Genomic DNA, 24,098 nt, shown 5'->3' with positions numbered 1-24,098 from the left:
ATCTAAAAGAAAAAAGACTACACAAAAGTGTGTTTTTGTAAAATCAGAATGAAAAAAAGCAAATAGAGACATTAACAATTCACAAGATCTGTATAAAAGATAACTTACATAACTTAGAAAAAACAAAATGTCCTATTTAAAAACTCAAACATGCAAAGAGCTTGGACTACACGTGAAGAGCAGTGATTACACTCAGAAGAAGAAGGATTGTGTCCACCAGTGTTTCAGCGAGTGTAACCTTGGTAATAGTGCTATAACACAAACTCATAACAAATATACAAGTAACGGATGATGCCTGCACGTTAAAGAACATTCTTGGAGATCTGTTCATTCACAGAATGGTCAAACTCCCACAAAAAGCACTCACACACTGGCACACACACAAACCACAGGACAAATGAAATCCGTCGCCTGAACACACTGTGGTGTCGCCGGTCCTCTGAGCTCGGTGGAAATCTCGAGTGTACGTGTTAAATAGTGATGCACTGTAAAAGTCAAGACTGAAGGTGACACATTTGCCGCTACCGGGTCTCATCTATTCAGATATAATCAAAGGTAGAAGATAATCAATAAATATACAAAATATGTACAAAAAAACATCTGCAGTTTACAATGCATTTGTCTGTTACGTCTAAAGTTTAGGCACAAAGTTAGAAGTCAGTTTGGGGGAAGTGAGGAGATGATTGTTCGACTGCATCACACTTTACAATCAGAGAGGTCGACCTCTCCACTCTGGAACACTGGAGGCTCCCGAGGAGATCCGGAGATGCTCTTTAGTCAGCGTCTGAAAACCAAAGACACAGAAACATTAAAAGGACAATAATTAGTTTTAGTACAAATATGTACTTTATATCCAAATAGAAACATCCTTGATTTTAATATCTCTAAAACTAGTGATGTTATAGTTTGTATGTAGTTTTGAACAACACAAAAGAAACACCTCTACACATCTACTGTATATGATTGTGATTGACTGACTGATATTAAAATGTATAATTGAATGTTAAATACTTGATGTTGGACGTGCTGTTCGTATCAGATGCTCAGAGATGGCCCATGAGGTTTCCTGGGTCGTTCAGGCTGGGATGGAAAGCGAGATGCATGGACTGCGGATCTATCATGGACGCCTTCTCTTCCTCTCTCCTCCGCAGACACGCCGCCTTCGGGTTGAGGTTCCTCTCTGTGGGATTCAACAAACAACAGGGTTAGAATATGAATTATAAATTCAGAATTTTAAATTAGGCATTGTTTGGTTTGATGAGGATATTATCGATTTCAAACGCCCGTGTAATGCACATACAAATACTTTAAATGCTGAAAAACACCTTGAATTTTCTCTCAGAGATTCTCCCCCTATTTATTTTCACCCTCTCCCTTACTCATCACAGAGGACCTGCAGCCTCTCCTGCCTCCCGACCCTCCTGCAGCAGCGATGTACTGACCTCTGACCTGTTGCTCTAGGCTCAGGATCACCGCCACGGCCTGGTGCAGCACCAGCAGTTTGGTCTGCGGCTTCTCGCTCTTCAGGTGCAGCTGACACATGTGCCCCAGCTCCTTGAAGGCCTCGTTGATGTCCCGCACGCGCAGACGTTCGCGGGCGTTGTTGGCCATCCTCCTCTCGCGCTCGCGTTCGACCTTCTGCTCGGGGCTCAGGTCCTCGTCCTCATGATTACTACAACAACAAGCGGGTACAAGAACAAAACAGAATGATCATGAATGTGAAAACTATTTTAAAAATGTTTTTTAACAAACAAAATAAAGTGTGTTCAGTAAAACGTGGATTTTTCTGCCCTCTGCTGGTCACTAAACTGACACCATGTTACTGAGATAATCTGGTGCTCTCATTGGATCCTTGACAAATAACACGCTCATGTAATCAGCTGCACATCAATACATTGATAATCAATCCTTGACAGAATTTATGATTATTATTTAATTTATTTATTTATCTTATATTCTGATCAATTTTCGCTGTTATTGTGTTGATGTGTTCAGTTACACATGTGGATCTCTCTACGCTCTTTTCCCCCCGTTAATAGGGTTATTTGGTAGTTTTTCCTGCCTTTTGCTGAGGGTTAAGAACAAATGATGTCTCCCCTTGTTAAGCCCTATGCGACAAATTGTGATTTGTGATTATGGGCTGTACAAATACAATTTGATTGATTCGATTGATTGATATTTTCAATTATTAAATTATTTAGTTTGAGAAGAAAATTGAAAACAAACAATGTTCAATAAAAGCAATTGTTGCTGGAGGTCATTCACATATGCCAGCATTGATGTCCCTCAACTAGATTATAGATCTAAATAAAAAGACAGCATGCACTCAGACATCAGAGCTGATGTCATGACGAGGTTCGTCCTGATGTGACCTCTGAGAATTCAGACATCTGGAGGTTCAGTCTGTGACTATCTGTGATTTTCCAAAAGTGCATTCTGGGTTTAAATCAGACCGACTTCTTCTACTGGATTATTTAAAACCAAAACCGTGTTAATGAATCTAAAACACCATTGATTATCCACAATGATCACATCTGATGTCACAATTCATTCAGTCAATTCATCAATCAATAGTAAGAAATGTAATTGATTGTGATTCATATTTTAATAAATTTATCAAGCAAAAAAACAAATGTATATATAACAGTGCCTGGTTTTTATAGCTTTATATCTTTGACATTTTAACGTCTTCAGATTTATAGACAAAATAAGCAATTTTTTGACATAAGCCATATTTCTTTAATTTTAGTAATGATTGATTATTAACAATAATGAAAATAATCGGCAGCAGCAGCAGTATTTAAAAATATTATAAATGCAAACTCTTCATTTTGACTGAGGACAGTGTGGTATAATGTAAAGCAGTGTAGCCTCTAATGTATAATGCAGTATAATGTAAAGCAGCCTTCGCCGTGATGTCTTTGCTATTAACTGTATGTCCGAGCAGCTGCTCTTATCCCTCTTTTTCTTTCATCTGTTAATTTACTGCAACTTCAAGCGACATGAAGAAGAAATATGAGGCAGAGCTAAATAGACCAGCGTGGACACAGCTGCCCTTCACACCGGGGGGTCTGACAGTACTTAAAGCGAGTGAAACTGAACAGCAAGCAGGCACAAATAAATGCGTTAGAGTGAGAGGCTCTTCTTTTTAAAACTGTTGTGTGAAATTCAAGAAATTACAGATTTAGCTTCATTTCTTTGTCACAAAACACCTAAAAATACAATTTAAGTATCATGTGCTCCACACGTCAGCAGGGAGGGCTGACTCTGCATAATCAGTGCCATAAATCTTTGACTTTTTCTTTGAGCAGCAGATTTTACACAACAACGTGGTTTTTCAGACCAGGTGCATCCTGTGTGTGTTGTTTTCCCCCTCAGAGTAAAGCCGGGTGTTTGTGAGCATTCACCTGTCCCTGCTGCTGTTTTCTCCCTGATTTTTGTGTTCGCTCTCCTCGTCTGATCTCAGGCTGTCGGGGCTGTGGCTGTTGTGCATCATCTCCTCCCTCTCCCTGCTCTCCATCTTCAGCTCCAGATTACCCGGAACTCCCACACCTCCTGTGGAATATCAAACAGAAATAAAAATCAAAAGGGTGAAATCTTTTAATAGTTCAAAGTGTTTCAGGACTGCAGCAGTGGATAAAATGAGTGGAAGTAATCCGCCTTTACCTCCACCTTGCATGGGCTGAAGAGTGGCCCTCTGCCTGGCCAGGTACGGGTGGCCATTTTGTGTGCGGCCCTGGAAGGCCAAGAGGTTGTTGTTCATGCCGACAGCTTCAACCTTTATGACACACAGAGAACAGGTTGAGATAAGGGCAGGGTTTATATTCCTGAGTCTTGAGCACGTGAAATTTCTCATAATGTTAAACGTGATCGATGCAGCATCTCTGTTAATCGTTCTGAGACAGCGAGGCAGCCTCAGCCGAGTGCAGTGCGCAATCTCTTACATCCAACCAACGACAAACAAGTCACAAAACCAACATCTGCCCTCTCATTTCCGACGTAACCCTGAGTAGATCTCTCGCTCTGCAGAATTAATTTAATCTCAGTCAATCTTAATCTTTCCCTTAAAACTACCACATATACTCCCTAATTCTTTTCAGGAACGATTCACTCCTGGCACATCATTTTGAAAAAAAAAAATAAAAGTGAAAGAATTTAATACCCCCCTCCCCCAAAGGATTAGACTAAAAACCCCTTTCCCCTGCATCTACTTCCACTCCAGCTGGGCTAAAATCCCCTTGGTCTGCTGAAAGGGAAACATGCTATGATGTGAATGCACGATGCAGGCGTCCCCCATCACGGAATTACGCCACACACGCACCGTACAAGGGCGCCGCATCACAGCGCTCTGCCATTGTGCTCAGTTTCCTATTTCAAGGACAACAACCTGAGGAAAAACATAGCGGGCGGAAAATTCCTGTAGCTGAATACCAGCATACTGTCCACACACACACACACACACACACACACACACACACACACACACACACACACACACACACACACACACACACACACACACACACACACACACACACACACACACACACACACACACACACACACACACACACACACACACACACACACACACACACACACACACACACACAACAAGGGATTTCCAGACACACTGCCCTGTCCTTTCTTAAACACTTCAAAGTATTGCTTGTTCACCATGGCTTGAGTGTGACAGGTGGTGTTCAGAGCGTTGGCGGAGCCCGGGTGGCCGTGGTGGTTCTGGTTCAGCAGGGCGTGGATGTCGGCGGGCAGACCGGACGTGGGGCCCACGGCGTGGTTCCTCAGAACGTGGATCACATCGTCGAGTCTGTCCAGACGGTCCTCCACCTGAGACTGCAAACACCGGGAGACAGAAGGTCAATATGGCAATTTTTTTTGGGGGGGGGGATTGAGTTTTGAATATCCCATCAGTAAAAATTGGATGTTTTGTTTTCAATCGTAGCTGCACAAATTATTCTCTCAAAAATAAGCAGCTGTATTCGTCTAAGGTCAAAATGTTTACTTGAATTAGCTTAAATAGCTGGAAAAGTTTGTCTGCCAGGCAACCAGCCCTGCACATAAACACCTGTTTCACCTCAACATAACACAACAGGTCTATTAGTGAAATTTACAGGTGCTGGAGTTTCTTGAGCTGGACATCGTAATTTTGGCTGTTTCCTCTTATATGGCCTATCGTAGGCTGAGCTAACTGCTGGACAGAAAGGAGAGTGGCTTGGATGTTGAAGACAGTAAATAATCAAATCTTTTAAAATAGTGAATTATCCCTCCGGTAATGTACAAACAATATGTGGACTGTACTTTTACATTTCCCTCCATTTTTCAGTCTCTGTTCTCTGAACAGGTATGATAGACAAATACTATACATTATGAACATCGCCAAGGAGGTTGTGTTTGTTTGTTTGCTTTTGTTTGTAAGGATGATTACAGAAAACTACGAGACATTTTAATACAAAACTTAATTTCAGGACCTGGTATGGGTATGGGTCAGGAAACAAACCATTACATTTAGGTGTGGATCCGAGTCAGGGGCAGATCCAGAAACTTTATTTATCTATGGGCCTTGGCGAGGGAATGTGTTCTAGTGCCATTGTAGTATAATAGTAAATATTATTTCTTTATCAGTAAATTTCAGTCCACAATCTTTACTTAATGTGACAAACTCATATTATGATCTATAATTTATCTGATAATAATAAATTTCTTGTTGTTGTATTAGTATTTTATGGTCCATTTTATGTGTGCACATGCTAGTGCATTTAAATATACATATATATATATGTGTGTATGTTTGATTTTTTTTTGTTCTATGAAATGAGGTCTTTACCATCGATATTAGTGAAGACTCAAAATGTGGTGAGACTGGTGCTTGGACTGAACTCCGGGGCCACATGTCAGAACCTGGCAGAAGAAAAATACAAAAATAGAGCATGAAAAGGCTGAGATACACAAAATAAAAATAAACGTTATTACACTCGGAGCAGCACCTCCGGCTGCTTCCGTCACCCCGGTTTACCTGCGGGTTCGGCTGTGTTGGCCAGTGGAGACGGACTCCTCACTGGTGTGGACGAGCTGGAGGGGAAGCTGCTGCTGGTGTGATCAGGGGAATAAATCTGGTGGGGGAAACAGGGAGGGGGAGAGAGAGAGAGGGGGGAGGGGCGGGACCAGGTCATGCATCATTTTAAAAGCACAACTTGTCATTTCCGCGTAAGGTTTTACAGCTGCTCCCACAGCCTTTGGAGCGGGATCGTAACCTGAGCTAAACTCATCAATTCTGGTCATTTTACAAGTCACCGGCCGATAAAAAGTAGCCCTTCATTAATATGCTCTCGTCTGCTAGTGGCAGTGTTTCCTGTTTGCATTATACTACTGGGACTCTCACAGGCTTGGTTTTATGCGCTGGTCTGTTTGAACATAACAAGGCGTGGATGAGTCGGCCTAATGGGACCGAGGTGGTGCATACTTACAGAGGCCAGAGCTTTGCCCAAGGTAGCGCCTGTCTGTGACCCTCCTGATCCGTTTCCCTGGCTCCCTGAGGCTGGAGAAGAAAAACAATCATCATAAAACAGAAGAATAAACAGTCAAACCTGAGCTGAAACAAGCAACGGAGATTATTTCCTCACCTGTTGAATTCTCTGAGGTGTTGATGGATGGGGTGCGTGGTGCCGTATTGTTGCGGTGAAATGTGGACATGGGTGGAAGACCCCTGTTCATATCAGTAGCCATCACTGAATGTGAGGAGTAGTCCTGAACCATAAGCAAACCCACAGTTTAATACACAGGGGACGACAAAAAATGCTGTGCTGTCAACATCCAAGGTCCTGGATGTAAATCTCACCAGGTGACTGTGTGGTGGCTGCAGGCTGCTGTAGCTCCCCGGCTGTGTTTGGTGGGTTGTGGCTGCTCCCAGTGCACCTTCATAGCCCTGCTGGTTCAGCCCATTTACAGCATTCCAGATGTCAGGTGAATTGCTCGTCCCCTCTAAAATGCATAACGATATGTTATAGCCTGCACTGGAACAGCATCTCAAGCAGCCAGTGCAGCCATGAAGCTCCACAGCCAACAATAAAGTCCCATCACAAAGTTGCACTTGTTGAATTAAGCTAATGTTAACAACTTGTTCAGAAATTCCTTTCTAATTTTTTGTTTGAAATATGTATTTGATGTGTTTTTTGACTTTTTTAATTGATCCACATCCCATCTGCTAAGGCAGGGTTTATGATCTATACTGCAACCAGCCACCAGGGGGCAATTAAGATTATTTGGCTTCACTTTTGGGGAACTGTCATGTTATCCATCTTCACATAGAGTCTATGCTCTTGACTGTAACTGTAATATACTTGGTGAATATATTTTCCTACCTTCAGGAAATCACTTTTCCTACAGTGCCACCATCAGGTCAAAACAGTCCCATCGGCCTATGAAGTATGTTTTATTTATGGCTAATTAGCCAATGTAAGCATGCTAAAATGCTAAACTGATATATTTAACAAGCTACATGTAGCATAAGCATGTTAGCATTGTGGTTATAAGCATTTCGTTTATATTTATCATGTTGTAAAGTGTTTAATATCATTATTTATTATGTCCTGAATTTTAGTATATCTTTATTAGGGTAAAATGACCTAATGGAGAAAAATTTAAATAAATATAAATACCCACAGGCAAGCAGAGAAAACCAACAATTGGAACATTTTACTGTTGTGTATTTAGAAATCAGAGCACCTTTCCCTGAAAACTGTATTTGTAAAGAGACAATGGGTTTAAATGAACTTTACACGGAGCAAAGTCTTGATGGCAGATTGTCACTGCTTTAGAAGGGCTGATGGCTAATCGTGTCCATTTTGGATTCTCACCAAAGAAGGTGCTTGCGAACACATTGGTGGACATCTTGTTGGATGCATGTGAAGGTAAGTTCTGGTTGATGTCGTCATTAGTGGGAGACTGCCCATACACCTAAAAAGAAAAACGTATATTTAAGGCAGTGTTGGAAAAATATGATGTGTAATCATACATTTTCTAAGGTATCTGTATGACTCAAACTGACTTAGTGACATAAACACGCGAGTGCTCTGAGCGCGGGCTGGAGCAACAGTATTACGAAAACAAAGCAGAGAGCTGATGCACACTTAGAGCTATTGCGATAATCCATAAGCTGCAGATCCATGCACCTCCTCATCCGGATTTAGGAACCATTCAGCATGAGAAATCCCTGCCCTAATCATGATCAGGTTCGGCTGGCTTCAGAGGACTGGGATACAATTCCCTCCCAAATAAAATTGAATTACAGGCCTCCTCACGCTTCGCCCTCAGAGAGAAACCAAAACAGAGAACTGAGGCTCACCCTGATGATCTCTCCTGCAGGAAACAAAATAAACAGATCAAAGGATTCGACTGAGGACACCTTCAGCTTATTTGTTTTCTTTTTCTTGTTACGTGTAAGCGACGCGCTCCAAACTGCACATATGCACACGAAACCCACCAACACATGCTCGTTCACTCAAACACACCAAGAGGTCTGGGCTGCACCTGCACCTCCCTCGATTGCTTTGATGTGCCCCAGGAAATGAAAATAAACCTCCCTGCGCAGCATCAATGGGGTGTCAGTTACCCGGACGACAACTTCTGTAGAGCAGGCTATTAAAGACTCTCTTGAGTATGCTCGTGCAAGCACACTCACAGGCTCTCTCTCTCTCTCTTGCCCGCACGCACGCACGCATGTGCACACACAAAGACACACGTACTTAAGCACACAAACACACACACGCACACACACACATGCAGCCATGACCCTGGCTGGCATGAGTCCCATGGTGATTGTGGGCTACGCCAAACAGAGGAGCCCCTGCCGACACTGGGCCCGTCTGAGCCGCCATGGGCAGCATATGGCGGAGGATAAAGCCAATTGTCCTCCTTACCATCAGCATAGCAGGCGACCCGTTAATAATGGTCACACCCCCGCCCCAGCACGCCCTCTCTGGCCCCCGCTGGAGAGGGGCCGTCACCATGGCATCCTCTTTTAGCATAGCATTGATTTAAGAACCATCAATCATGGCATCACAAATAATAAGGGACTTTTTTTCCAGCAACTTGTGCAACTAAAAGAGACTTGAAATAGAATGAAACCTTAATAACGGCATGAAATTATCATTTTGAACGCGTGACCTTGAATTAATAAAGTTATTTTAAACTAAATACACTCATAAATTTGTCTATACAGACAACTACATTGTTTTCCCTTTGTAAATATACTCAGCATTATGACGCTACAAGAGTGAAATATCAACTTGCTATTCAGGGTATATGCTGTGCTCCACCACGGCCAACTCCAGCCACATGCAACCAATTTTCTGCCTCTGTGATCCACGATGTCTGGATATGGTTAGTCTCACAGAGATCAAAGCTGCCTTTGATAATGGCTGCAGTGGTGGAGAGACCGCTCTGACATAGCAGGGTTAAATCAAATAGAAATAGCAGCAATCTGCTTCATGTCAAGATGTTTTCTGCTGCGAGGCCTGACTACACGGTGCCCAGACTAACAGGAAGCACGAGCCTGGCTGGTGCATTTTAACATGACTTTGTCAGACGTGAAACCACAAGTGAGGGAGGACTTGTAGTTTGATCTGGCTGAATTATGAGGTTATTGTGGGTGCTGTGGTTTGGGGTGGTGTGACTTGAGAATAATTGTGATTGATAAATTAACCCCAAGATAAACATTGGATGAAATGAGGTTGAAGAGGAAATAAATGAGCGTATAACATAACATTTTGAAACAAACTAAGATTTCTGACCTTATAACAGTTACACAACTTACAGTTTCACATTAACTCCTGCAAGGTGCAAACACTGAAGTTTACACAAGAGCAAACCATATACACAACTCATCATCATACAGCACAATATATATACATGACACATTTAAAACATAAAGCTCTTTCTCACACTGTCACACACACACACACACACACACACACACACACACACACACACACACACACACACACACACACACTCACACTCACACTCACACTCACTCACACACACAGATGTTTGTACCTCTGTCTTAGTGAGGACATAATAAATTACCTTGACCCTAACCCTAACGTTAAACATCCAAACTAAATGCCTAAACCGAACCCGAACCCTAACCCACACATAATTCTGACCCTAACCCTAAAGCCACATCCCTCAAGCAGTCCATTGAAAAAGTGAGGACCGGTCAAAATGTCCTCACTTTCCAAAAAGGTTCTCACTCTGCAGGGTCTACGCTTAAAATGGTCCTCACAAAGATGTAAGTACAAGAACACACACACCAAACAATCTGTTATCCCTTATGTCGTATGTTCTGCACAGCCCGACAGTCTGAAGTGCATCACTACAGCTATAACCATTTGACAAAATGTTAAATTATAATACCCATAACTTTTACACTGGTCGCACATGCAGATGCATATCTTTGCAACATTTTGTATATCACATTTGTCAGAAAACACACATATTTGAACACCTGTGAACAAATAAATCTGGAAACTAGTGAAGAATCATGGAAATCAACACAACAAACACACACAGCATCAGACTGGACCATTTCAACAGCATCACCACAAATACAGTCTCCTGCAGCCTCTGGAAGATAAAACAAAATATGTAAATATACATATAAGGGATGTACTCACTGGTTTCATGTTGTAGCAATACATCATGGAGTTGTTGCCTGTGCCAGAGGCAGGATGAGCACAGTACATAACTCTGTCTGGTTCAGTGCAAGACTCCAGGCTCACAGTACAGTCCACACACAGCTCGTCTGTCCGTGTCTCTACTCATGTGTATATGGTCCACATGCACTAACCCACCCCTGCTGGTCATGCAGCTACCCGCAGACAACTTATGCAAATCAGGGCTGGACCATTCCAGGCAGCAGAGAGGGGTGGCCAGGAGATGATGCTATTATTGTACTCACAAGAAGCCTGGTCCATTATATCATGAGCATCGTTTTTTCTTTAATTTAATCAGAGACAAATCTGTACATTAGAGATATATTTATAACGTTGAGGGTAAAGTGGGAGTTTGCAATAAAAAATGCTGTTTGTGCAAAAAAAAAAAGGTAACATGAAAATAATTGAAACTTGTGGTATTTATGGAATTCCCCACCCAGGCTTGACCACACCAGACAAATGAATTAGGACTATAAAGGTTGTTGTTGTTGTTGTTGTTTTTGTTGATGTTGTTGTTGTTTCGGTGTCATCCCACTCCTGTGACATCCTGCGTTAGTGTGAAATCATAAGTGAGCCCGCTCAGAGATGCCTCCTCAGGATCAGTCAGCGAGCGGTGGTGAAGTCATGGAGATTAGCTCCTGTTAGGCAGGTGAAGGTTTCCAGTAAACACGGGGATACCACACCCTGTCTGACCTACATTCACAAATAGAAGCAAAGTCTTTAGTTTGTAGGCACGTGTGGCGAGCTCCTCCAGAGGCTGGGTCAAAGGTTATTTATACAGCAGACTGTCTGGGTGAGCTGTTAATGGATTGCAGTCAAACTTCCTGTTTGTGGTCAAATCCACTGTTTGCCGTGCCAGTGCTGCTGTGACCTAATATCGCATGTGCAGCTGAACCACTTGCATTTATACTTTCTGAATTATAGCCTCAAGAACTGACTCCAGAAAAGTCAACTGGTTAATACTTTCCCATTGAGATACTCACAAACGTCTGTCTGTCTGTCTGTGGAACGAATATCTCACGATCCGTTCATCTTATCGGCTTCACAGTTGGCACGTGTATTCTTCGTTGTCCTTAGAAGTGCAGAGGCAAGTTTGGTGCAATTTGTACACGGGATAAGTTCAATATTAGTAAAGCTTGACTGAACATGTGACCAGCGGTCTGTAGCAGTCACTGGGGGCGGGGCGGTGGGCTGACATGCTTTATACAAGCGAAAAGTTTTGAACTTGATTCTAAACAGATCTCTGAAATTTCTGACATGTTAGGTATCAAAAACAACACATATTAAGTTAATCAATCAAATGTGTCTATAAACCACACACAGGAACAGTAATAAAGCAAATTCAGTGTAATTTTGATAAAAACCTTAACAATAAAATCTTCAGTGCAGATAAACCAGGAAGGATGAACACAGACTTTTCTAACTTCCCTCTGCCCCTTAGACTGTTTTTAAAGAGCTCTGCATACAACGTATAAAACAATAAAATGTGCCAGTATATTGTATAACTATTTGAAGAGGACTCACTAATATAAAAGGAATAATCCTGAAGTAGGACAGGTGCTGCACAAGTGTAAACAATGCAAGAAGTTGGGGCACATTTCTTGTTCACCATCATCTGTACAGTACATCAAGAGAAGCAGGACAAAAGCAATGCACTTGGCACGATGCAGCGTGGCACGCTGTCCTGGCACGGCACGTTGTCCTGGAGACACCTCACAAGAATCCAATCAAATAACTCCCAGTGAGGCAGCCGCAAAGTATTTATCTTAAACACATTGTCTTACTAACCCTCCAGTGTTTACTCTGAAGCTCCAGGGGACTGGGTGCACTGCGGCCATCTTGGACTCTTTCCAACGCATCTATTTCAGTTCAGAGTCTCCGAGAAAATGTTTGCAGAGGCTTTCAATGCACAGTTTGAAGTAGTCAACACATGTTCATAGAGGTGATTTTGACTTGTTTGTTTCCCATTTGAATAAGCGATGGCCCAAAATAAGACACTGCTAGGGAAGCCTGGCTGTAAGTAGGAGATTAGTGTTTACTGTGGCTCCGATAAACTGATCTGAAAGAGAAACAAACTGCTGTCAACTGGTTTCAATCAGCGGGAAGGTGAACTGTGAACACGCAGCTTCCTTAGAATCTGAGTCTAATCCTGACTATTCACGCTACTGTTAACTGGGTTAGGAGGTCAGTCTCCTCATCTTCATAACGATCAACAGTGTACGATTCCTGTTTTTTAGTAATAGATTTTTAGATGTTGCTTGATTAAAGATTTTGGTTATGTAGAGCAGGGCTTCCATAACCATTCAGCCCCTGATACGTCAAATAAGTGTAGCAGACATTTGGGACCACCTTTATCCCCCCCAAAATTAAAATCAACTACATGCACATGTCACAATGTTTCCAGGGTTGCTGTAAATGTTGCAGTCATTAATTTGTCGTAATCACAGTATGTGTGGATGAAGTAAATCCGAATAACTAATTTTGTGATTTTCAAAGCTTTAATTTTAACTTAAACACATTTTTCACTTTTAGTAACAATGCTTAAATATGTTTTTTTAAATTGTTTTATAATTTAATTTGCCATCTTGTAACCCCTTATCTGTGTTTCCCTACTTTGGGAAAAACTGACATATTTAATTGTATTAAACTGAATATATAATAAAAATAATCTGAAGATGCAAATAAATAGAAATATATGTATATATTACAAATAATCGAGGAACATCAGTGGCTACTGAATGACCTTTTCTGCTGACAGAGATCAGTTCTCCTATCTGACACACTAAGCGTACATACCACACACACACACACACACACACACACACACACACACACACACGCACACATCTTGGCTAAATGATCCAAGAGCAAATATATACAGTTCTCTAACCCTGAACTTTGCATCAATCTTAGTTAATTGCAGTCTTGTCAGGAGTGCGATTATTCAAACAGGTAATGCAAATGTTAATGAGTTCAAATTTGCATATCTTTATTTTCCCATGGTTGAAATGTCATTGGTTATGGCGCTCTACAATGAAGAATGTCGCTGCTGATGGCCCCCTGATACGCTGCTGGCCATTAAGAGGACAAAAAAAGGAGCTGAACTGAAGGGGATGGAGCATCAATAAACAAGGAGTCGAGCTCAAAATAAAATCAGGACGTTTATATGCAAATAAATAAAAACACATTCACGTAATCACACCATCATTGCAATCCTTGGTTATCAAATTCAATTCAAAATGTTTCGAGGTGCACAAAATCTGATTATATCTTGTATGGGGGAAAAAGAAAATCGGTATTGCCGTGAGAGACAAATAAGAACAAAACCAGAACCTCTTCGCAGTCTGAAGTCATGGTTGTGCTTTTATTGTGTGTTGTGCTGCTGTGCATACGATGCCTTCGAAACACATCTGAAGTGCTGTTGGCATATTCCTCATCGTCATGCGCCTGATTTGACATGGCTTAAATAACTATCTTCCTGCCAGTGATTGGCATTCACACAAGAAGGGGTGGGTGGGACTGGGGAGCAGATGGTGACATTCCACATGACCAAACTGATCAATCAGCATGCTGGGACGCAGGTGCAGCACAGGCGGGCAGCACCACACCATCTATTTCACCATCTACGGGGCACAAATACACGGGCACTGATCGTGGCACCCTGAGGGCCTGCATGCTCCTCCGCCACGCTGTGCCAAGGTTGATGACATCAGAATTTCCCATCCGCTCTTCCACAGGATGCTAAGAAAAAAGAAGGAGGGAAAAAAAAACACACACACACACACACACACACACACACACACACACACACACACACACACACACACACACACACACAACATAAAATCTGCAATAAGAGCCCGGCCTGGGATACGCTGTGTGAGTGACGTCAGAGCCAGGGACTCCCATGTTACAAAATTACAGTGGAACCTGATAACTGCATTTAAAGGCTGAAAAGACTTAAATGAAGACCTGCACTGCAGACACACTGGATACTTGATGTACACTTATACATGACACCTTATAACTATATATAACTATAACTTATAGCTGCTACATAAACGTGACACTTCCTCGGTGGTTTGAAGCATTTCTTAATATTATTGATTAATCTGTTGATTGGTTTTCTATAGTAATTGTTAATAACTGTCTATAAAAGGTCGGAAAATAACAACATACAACAAAATGTAAAGATCTGCTGCTTTTCTTTCACATGTGATGAATTAATGAACATATTGTTTTTGTTATGTCAAAACAAACTATTTGAACACATCATCCTTGGCTATGGGAAATCATATTTATATTTCTGTTATATGTTAGTCTGTCTTCTGTCATTGGCGATTGCTTTGTTGAGTAACTGTTCCTAACTATGTATAAAATGGAAAATGGAAAGAGTAAAAAGAAATATAATTTAATTTCCCAAAGCTCAGTCTGACATATTCAGAAAATTAGTTTAGTCTAAAAATCTATTTAAAACCATATTATCTTCAAGATCCCATCATATATCGATTCAAAAACAGTCATCTCTAGCATTTTAACAGCTGAAAAAAGCAATTTGAGTGTTTAGTGTTATTTAACAATTTATAAGCCTATTTGTACAAAGACAGTAACATTGAACTAACTAATCAGGGAATTCCCCAGCCAGGCATGAACAAACAGGATGACCACATCAGAAAAAAGAATAAAATGAATCCATGTGCGTTGTAAATGTTGTTGCTCAGATGTCGTCCTATTCCTACAGCCGAGCGCCCACTGAGAAACGCCCCCTGCAGAACCAGTGAGCACTGGTGACATCGTGAGGAATTACTGTCGATGGAAGTCCCTAAGATGTCAGAAAATAATAAAATAACCAATTGTTGGTTTTGCCAGTTTTTTTATTTCTAATCTAGTTGCTATATATAATTAATTGCTGATATTCTATACACACAGAGGGTCAGTGAATGCATCTCAAAACAAAACAGGTTCTCCTGTAGGTACGTGGGTTGTGTGCGGTGTTTGATACCTGCTGACGTGACTCTGAGGATCTACTGCTTCAGGATAAGACCTGCATGCATTGAGCTGATCTTATAGTCTGGCCTGAGTGCTGAAGGAAGAAGAAGTAGGGGGGTAGCGTAAGAGGATTGGATCGGCTGTGGCTAAACGGTGCACGTGCGAGCCAGACTCTGCGACCTCTGCACCGCAGTGACCTCGCTGTCCCACATTCAGGAGCACCTATAAGGAGGAGGAGGAGGGTGTGTTTTGGTCACTGTCAGTCTCATGTGTGACCTGAAATCTATTAATTAGTTTCTTTAGATGAAATTAAATGAAATAAAAATCTGAAACTCAGTAGACCGTATACCTCGACCAAGGTCAAACAATCCTACACCTGATTGTTTAGTTCTTACAGTAGAAAAGACAATGGGAAGTCGTTTGATGATCTAAATGAGCTCAAATCTGCCCCAGAACTAAATTATTTTTGTTTGGTAGAAATCGCTTTTGTATTTTTGTGGGTAATCTTGCTCAAAATCAAACCAAACAACAAACTAGAATGGTTTGCTGATAACCTGCACCAAGACCCAATATTCCCTTTATGAAACCACATGTAAATTCACTAGATCTAGTTTTTTATTTGGAGCCACACCCAATTGCACACACTCATAAATATCAGTCCCCCGAAACACGTCTGATTTTTTTCATCAAGATCCAAGAAATTGTTTTCTGAGAGAATTATAATTAAAATGTTGAAAAACACACAGAACTGGTTCTGTAGTTATTGTGTAATCCTGCCGAGATAAAATAATATTAAACTTAATTTATATGGTATCTTTCTTAACACAGTTACAAGCTGCTTTACAAGTTCGGAATAAAAAGATTGAAGTCAAACAATAAGCCAGTTAAAAAAGCAAATTTGAAAACAGACAAACAAACCAGATAAACAGACAAACATCGATGAAATATTGATGAAAAACCTCTGAATGATCCTTATCACACTCATTCTTATATATTTCTCTTTGTTTCAATATGTTCTTTAAAAAAGCTTGAGTTTGAAAAATTTTACAAAATCTAATGCCATGTGTTTGATAAGCAGGGAACAGCATAATGTGAGGTATTGAGAGGTAATATTTAGTGTGAGCAGTGTGCTGTGTCCAACCTACACAGATACACTGTGAGTGGAGCAGAGCTGCACAGAGTCGGCAGCCTCTTCAGCAGGACTCCTCTGTAAATCTTAACATCTGGAGGAATGAACAAGGGCAAAGACTGCTGAGATGAGACCTTCCAGCCCAAATCAGAAGTGACAGGAGATTGACAGTGAAATAAATCAGCGCAGAATAGCCAGCAACCACAGGTCAAAAATAGAGTGAGAAAACAATGACTAACAAGGAAACAACATTTTTTTCTTGAGATTTAGATGAAGTGTCACTGCTCCTCACCTCCGGTGTCGTTAACAAGTCAGCAAATGACAAGGCCTGATGGATGTGTGTGATACACTGTGGAGAGAGGGGGAGGTTATCAGGATTATCTCAATGTTTGAGCAAAGAATTTAATAATATAATAATAATAATCAAATGATTTCTCTGTTAATTATATAATATAACAATGATAAAAATAATTTGCCTCTTAAGAGTATGAGAAAATTTTACACAGTTTCAGACACTGTTCACAACTTCATTCATGAAATAACCCTGGAACTTTACATCACCTGTTTTCTTTTTTACATAATTGTATACTTTTCATCACTAAGACAAACTGAATAGGCTTGATTGGCCTTTATATGATAAATGAATATGCAATTCGAATCCCATATATTTATATTATATCATTATCATTATATTCTGCAGCAACAAATTAACTTTAGTATATATATTTCATAAAATAGATCATATTTATGACTGGTTCTATGGTTCTATGGTCTACCTCATCACAAATCCTCTGATGGAGAGATGTGTATTGAAAAACAATTACTTAAAAAATAAGTTATAATAATAACCCTAATTATATCCTAATGCACTTATATGCAGGTGTGTGAATACTTGTGGTACTATATGAAGCTTCCAGGGGGACAAATACAGCAGCTGGGGATGGCAGGAAGGTTTCCCTGGGCTAAAGAGTCATGTTGCCAATAAATAAAATGTTGATATGCTGCTGTAACGGTGTTGTCATCCCCAGGCTCTCTTCTAATGTGGTCTAACACCGTAACATCCTCCTAGTACTGCTGTGAATATGTAAAAGACTTCTAGGCAGTACTGGGAAAGGTGCAGTGGTAGACTCACACAGTTCTCAGGATCCTGACCACAGCATGTCCTCTGTCTGTCTGAAAGATGTGACCCTACAGGTCATAAGAACACTGTGGCACCACTCCAGCAGACTGTGGGTCCCCATGTCCCTGTGCTGCTCAACACTCATCTCTTCAAGCTCAGTGATAAAAGCTTGGGAAGACAATGAGCTGCTGGGGCGTTTGTATAAAACACATCTCCACAGTCAACATCACGTAAAAAGGGAGATTCCACAAATTTCGGTTTCACACAGAAAGAGGAGCTGGATTTAAATTAAAAAACGACTTTCAGCTTTTGGTAACATACTGAATGACTTGGATTAAACAACACGTGGACGTTAATTAAGAACCCTGATTAAAACTTTTTCAAAGAAGCAAGCAACAGTCACAGTCCAGTTCTCATTCTGGTTTTTGAAAATTTCATAAATTTATGGCGTTCCAAGTTTGTTAAAAAACTCCTACCAAATTTCTTATCATATACTTTCTCCTGAAATGTCTGACTGATGGGAGAAGGTTACCGATCACAAAACCTATTTAACACGAACCCTACGCACGCTGATATACTGATATACTTATTAGGGCCCGAGCACCAACGGTGGGAGGCCCTATTGAAATTGAAAGGATTCTTTTTATTATTATTCAAGCAACAGAATGGGCTTTTTGACGGCTTCAACATGCCCCAAAATCATCTTAAGTTTGCAGTAAATTAGAAAGTGGTGAAAATTTACGTATTCTGGAGTATTTGGAAATGGGCGTGGCAAAATGGGTCAACAGCATCACCTGGAACGCAGCCCCTAGGTTTCCATATGACCAATCTTAACCAAAATCAGGAAAAGGTGAAAAAAGCCTCAAGGAGCATTATGAAAAACGCAACAGGAAGCCCGCATTTTGGATTTAGTGGCCATTTTGGCCATATTCCATATTTTTACTTTGACGAACTTGTCGTAGGGCTTTCATCAGATAAACTTAAAATTTTGAGTGTCAACACAACAAGCTGGAGATCAAAATTTGCTCGAATTTTAACTTTTCGGCATACCGTGTGACTGTGTCGTGGCGTCAATGTTTGATTACACGCCATCAAAACACAAGCTTCTGTATCTTTGACACATTTGGTCCAATTGATCCCAAACTAGAAACTGCTGGCTACAGGAAATGTCGTGTTTTTGGAACGTCTTAAGGCCGGCGCATGCTTCTGCGTTGTCAGGGGCCTGCAAGCACGCAGCTGTAACGCAGGACTCGTTGTCATTCATGGTTCTCCAACCGTTGCGCGTGTTGCCGTGCAATTCCCCGCCAGAACACTAGGCGCAGTAATGTTTTTTGTCGAAGTCGGCTCTTCTTCGTGTGTTGCACGAAGAAGAGCGATTTATTTACATCGCCACGGCGGCTCCGCAGAGCCTTTTTCTGGCGGAAAAATCCGCCGGTTAGTGACGGGTTATACTAGTGGACATAGTGTCGGATCTCTTCTGCCAAGTGCTCTTCTATCTGGTCCATATTCGTTCTTCTAAATCTTCCGTGGTTTCCGGGCATGAACCGGAAATGCGACTCCGGAAATTATGTAGTCAGCAGACCAATCACAGCCCTCGCGGCCGGGTGACGCTTGCGGGGCTTTGCCGTCTAGTTAGAAAAATTGGCCGACGCACGTAAGGATGTAGGAAGGGCCGTGAGGGGCCCGGAAGGGCTCTTGCGTCTCCGTTCCCGTGAAAACGCAGAAGCATGCGCCGGCCTTTACACTTGGATGTATTCCTCCTCATCCACTTTGAGCAACAATGTCAAACTGTGTCAAATGGGTCTCAAGACATCTATAATGTAGCCATAAGAATACTGTGACTTTTCATCAAGCGCATTATTAATGGTGTGGCATTAAAGTTCATCAACTCGCCGTGAAACACGAAATTGCTGTTACTTCCGTGTTCATGGGTCCATCTTCCTCAAACTACATGTGTGTTTTAACAGCCCCCCTCCCCCCCTGAAGATATTCAGATACAAAATAACTGACTAGCGCCCCCTAAAGGGCAGTCCCGGCACTACGATTGGCCAACAACTCAACAACTACAAAAATCAATAGGGACATGTGCCTTTTCATGACAAACACAAAAGTCTCTTGGATACATATGCTAGACCAAACAGGAAGCCCGCCATTTTGAACAATTTTACTCTGATTAACTTGTCCTTGGGATTTCATCAGATCAACTTCAACTTCTGGGAATGTCATGTCAACAAGATGGAGATATAAACTGCCTCAGTATATTTGATTTCATCACATGATGTGACCATGGCGTGGCTTCAAAGTTTGATTACATGCCATCAAAACACGAGCTTCTGTATCTCTGGCATATTTGGTCCAATCAAGTCCAAACTAGACATGTAAGACAATACTCACAACCTGATGACATCTACAAAGATATCATGACTTAAAATCACAGTGTCCTCCAGAGTAGGAGTGTACCTGGATCACAGTGCAGGTGTTCTGTCCTTCTACAGCGTCTCTGGCACCATGACTCTCCTCCACAGAGTCCAGACCACATTCACTCAGCCTCTCTATGCTGGAGCTAAGGTTAATTGTCATGAAAACACAGCTGAGTTGTGTAAACTCAAATAGACTCGAGTCATTAAAAGCAGTGATTAAGATTCTGTGTGTAAATCTTTAACTTCTTTTGTCTCCATATTTGTTGATCAAAGTTCGTCGTGGTGACGTTTCTGCTCCGCACAGAGATCAGCTGTCAATCAAACACCGACCTTCCTTTATCACACATATTTAGTTCTCACTTTGTAAAGACAGAAATCTATAATTACACTGACATAAATGTGTTTGAAAGAACCCGAGCAGTGAGCGGTGGGAGGCCCTATTGTATTTCGAAGGATTTGCATTTCCATTTTTTCAGGGCGAAATTGCTGTAACTTCGGTGTTAAAGGTTCAACCTCCCTCAAACTACATGTGTGTAGCAACAGCCCCCCCCCCCCCCCTACAGACATTCAGATGGTTTTAAGGAAACGGCTTGGCAAAATAACTGACTAGCGCCCCCTAAAGGGCAGCCCCCTAAAGGGCAGCCCCCTAAAGGGCAGCCCCCGCACTACGATTGGCCGACATCTACAAAAATTAAGAGGGACATGTGTCTTTTCATAACAAACAAATACGTCTCTGGGACAGATATGCTAGACCAAACAGGGAGCCCGCCATTTTTACTTTAATGGCTATTTTGGCCATTTTCCACATTTGTACTTTGACTAACTTGTCGTACAGCTTTCATCAGATCAACTTCAACTTCTGGGAATGTCATCTCAACAAGATAGAGATATACACTACCTCGGTGTATTTGATTTCATCACATGGTGTGACCATGGCATGGCATCAAAGTTTGACTACACGCCATCAAAACACAAGCTTCTGTATCTCTGGCATATTTGGTCCAATCGGGTCCAAACTAGACATGTAGGACAAGAGTCTTGGCCTGAAGACATCTACACAGAAAACATGGCTTAAAATCACAGCGCCACCTGCTTGCTACAGGAAGTGACATGTTTTATACTTTGATGAACTGCTCCTGCAAAAACAGCTCAGTCAACTCATTGGATCAAGGTCAGAATTGTGACCCTTCCTAAAACCGTGTAAACATTGATGTGCGGCGACGGATCATCCTTCGCTGCACATCAATTACAACATTGTCTCCTTTGGCAAAGGAGACAATGTTGTCATAACTCCACTCTGCATTGTCCTATCACCACCAAACTTCTGTCTCATGATCAGAAACCACAGCTCTATGTGTCATTAATTCCTCAGTGTCATAGCGCCACCTACTGATATGCCATGAAACAGGAAGTACTTTGTAAATCCACTCTGCATTATCCAACCGGCTCCGTACTACTGACCTATGATCACAATCGTGACCTGAACACATCCATATATTAATATTAGTTCAGGGTCATAGTGCCACCTACTGATCAGAGTGAAAATTAAGTTGTTGTTATTTGATAGTGTGGACCGCAATTAGCAGGCAAGGATCGACCTCGCGTGACGGACGCAGGAAGTGAAGCGTTTAACCTTGCCGAGGTGCGCAAAACGCATGCAACGCGGAGACGTGTGCTTGGTCATCAATCGCTCTCTCTCCACCGACCGCAACAGGCTTCAACGTGCAGGTGCTCGGCCTCGTCAGTGCTACAACGTAGCCCTAGTTTGAATTTTAATCTAATTTTAACTTTATATTAACCATTTCCCTGGTCTGTAGCACTGAAAGGATCTTGACATATATGACATTTAACAAGTTCTTGTTGTTTCCTGCTCTGTCAACAACCTTGACCGCAAATTCTAATATGTATTTTAAAATATTCTGAGACAAATATCTGTTTTAACGCTTTAAAAAGCTTTCTGGTGGTTTAAAGGGCGTAATGGTGCCGTTCCCTTCTTGTTTCCCCATCTTCATCACATTCTGCACAATGGGTGGAAAAAAAGGTTGAGTCGCTGCAGAGGACAAACAGAAAAAGCTGACATTTAATAAACATGTGCACAAACTAAATTAGAGCAGAGCAATTAGTGATTGTGCAAAAAAAATAAAAACACATTTCTGTAATTCCCTCTATGTTCCTGCTCTACTTATCTGTCAGTCAGTGAGGTCACAGCTCGAATCAAACCACAGACTGTCTATAGAGAGGTTCATGAACTCCCTCAGTCTCTTGCTGTCCTGCATCATCAGGACCTGAGCCGTCACGGAGCAGTGGAGGATCATTTCCTGTTTTCATCAACAGATGGCAGCACAAAATAAGTCATGATCAAAGCATTTCTATAGGTCTTGTTTTTTTTTGACCTGGTGACTTCATTCTTCTGATTATTCCACATTTTCACTCACATAAGGAGAGGATCTGGATCATTATCGATTACCAATATGTTAAAATCACTAGCTAGTATCAAACGATCAGGACATGAGTGTAATATGTGATTAATGGCAGTTTTACTGGTGTGATGCAAGGGAGCGTTATATTTATATCTGCTCTCTTTACAATTCACCCACTCAGCTTATTTTCCTTCCACCAAGTGAGTCTCAGATTTCAGGCGAAGGAGAAAATAGTCCGCGGTGTGATGAGCTGAGACAAACCCCGGACAACGTGCACACGCTCCGGTGTGTGCGCGCGTCCCGATCACATGTCTGATCAGATGATCGTTCGATAGGAACATTGAAAGGTATCGGGATCGATGCAGGCGCTGCTCAATGTGCGGTTTACATGAAGGAGTGATGTGATCCTGGATGTTTACCCGTCATTGTCACTATCTGATCAAGTGGCTTCCTGCAGCAGCGCCCCTGCTAGCTGACAGCGGAACTACACAGAGGCACAGGCAGCGTCAAGCTAGACGTAATGAGGAGTCAAATTACCGTCAGCGTTTTAAAATTAAAACAGTATAATAAATAACATGAACAACTGGAAACTGACAAGGCATGGATGCTGTTATTTATCAATGAAAACGTTGTTTTTCTAGTTTTTAGAAGTGGTTGATAAAACATAGGTATTTTGGAGGAAGGGTGGGATAATGACAAAAAAAAATTATTCCTGTAAATATCCGTCTTGTAGATACTGGTTTTTATCTGACAACTGTTCACTGATGTAAGGACTTTCAATTTGATATGAGACAAAACAGGATATTAATTTCATACTATGTGCGTGATAAAGTAAATTGTTTCCCTCTGAAATATACTTAAGTAGAAGAAAGTAGAAAAATAAAACCACTCAAGTTCAGTACAATAAAGAAAAATGTCCCCAGTTGCCCAAATAGTTTTATTGGATATGGTTCACATCGAACATTGCATTGCACTGTATAACTGAAAATGTGTGAAAACAGACAGGAGCCAGGTGAACTCTGAAACAGTTATGCTTACAGTAATCACCTCTCTCACTTATGGTATCAGATGATCCCTTCCTGATGTAAATAATAGGGAACAAAAACATTTATGAAATGTCTGCAGTTGTACATATCAAGTCTTTTCAGTATAAAATTTCAACGAAGTACAGAAGAACTGTGGATATTTACCTCTACCAAGAAAGTTATTGTGGTTGTATATAACATTTTGGTGTAGATCTGGGTCAACAGGGGGGGGGGGTCCATATTTTTTTTTCAATGTCTTTAA

The 24,098-nt window shown here is 41.4% G+C and overlaps 1 protein-coding gene across 1 annotated transcript; it reads right to left on the bottom strand.

The window, feature by feature from the left end:
* Positions 1–1,043: 1,043 nt before the first annotated feature.
* LOC133009513 (transcription factor 12-like) lies at positions 1,044–10,763 on the bottom strand. The gene is made up of 12 exons (XM_061077032.1): positions 10,695–10,763; positions 7,875–7,974; positions 6,857–6,999; positions 6,642–6,765; positions 6,486–6,556; positions 6,035–6,131; positions 5,846–5,919; positions 4,678–4,854; positions 3,667–3,778; positions 3,408–3,555; positions 1,443–1,672; positions 1,044–1,180 (listed from the first exon to the last, which is right to left on the bottom strand). Exons 1-12 carry the CDS (start codon positions 10,761–10,763, stop codon positions 1,044–1,046), a joined length of 1,482 nt encoding a protein of 493 aa, XP_060933015.1.
* Between the last annotated feature and the right edge of the window lie 13,335 nt (positions 10,764–24,098).

The sequence above is a fragment of the Limanda limanda genome, chromosome 8 (assembly GCF_963576545.1).
Source record: "Limanda limanda chromosome 8, fLimLim1.1, whole genome shotgun sequence".
NCBI classification, from domain to species: Eukaryota; Metazoa; Chordata; class Actinopteri; order Pleuronectiformes; family Pleuronectidae; genus Limanda; species Limanda limanda.
The sequence above is the reverse complement of the archived record's forward strand: the minus strand, read 5'-3'. Positions and strand labels throughout refer to the sequence as shown.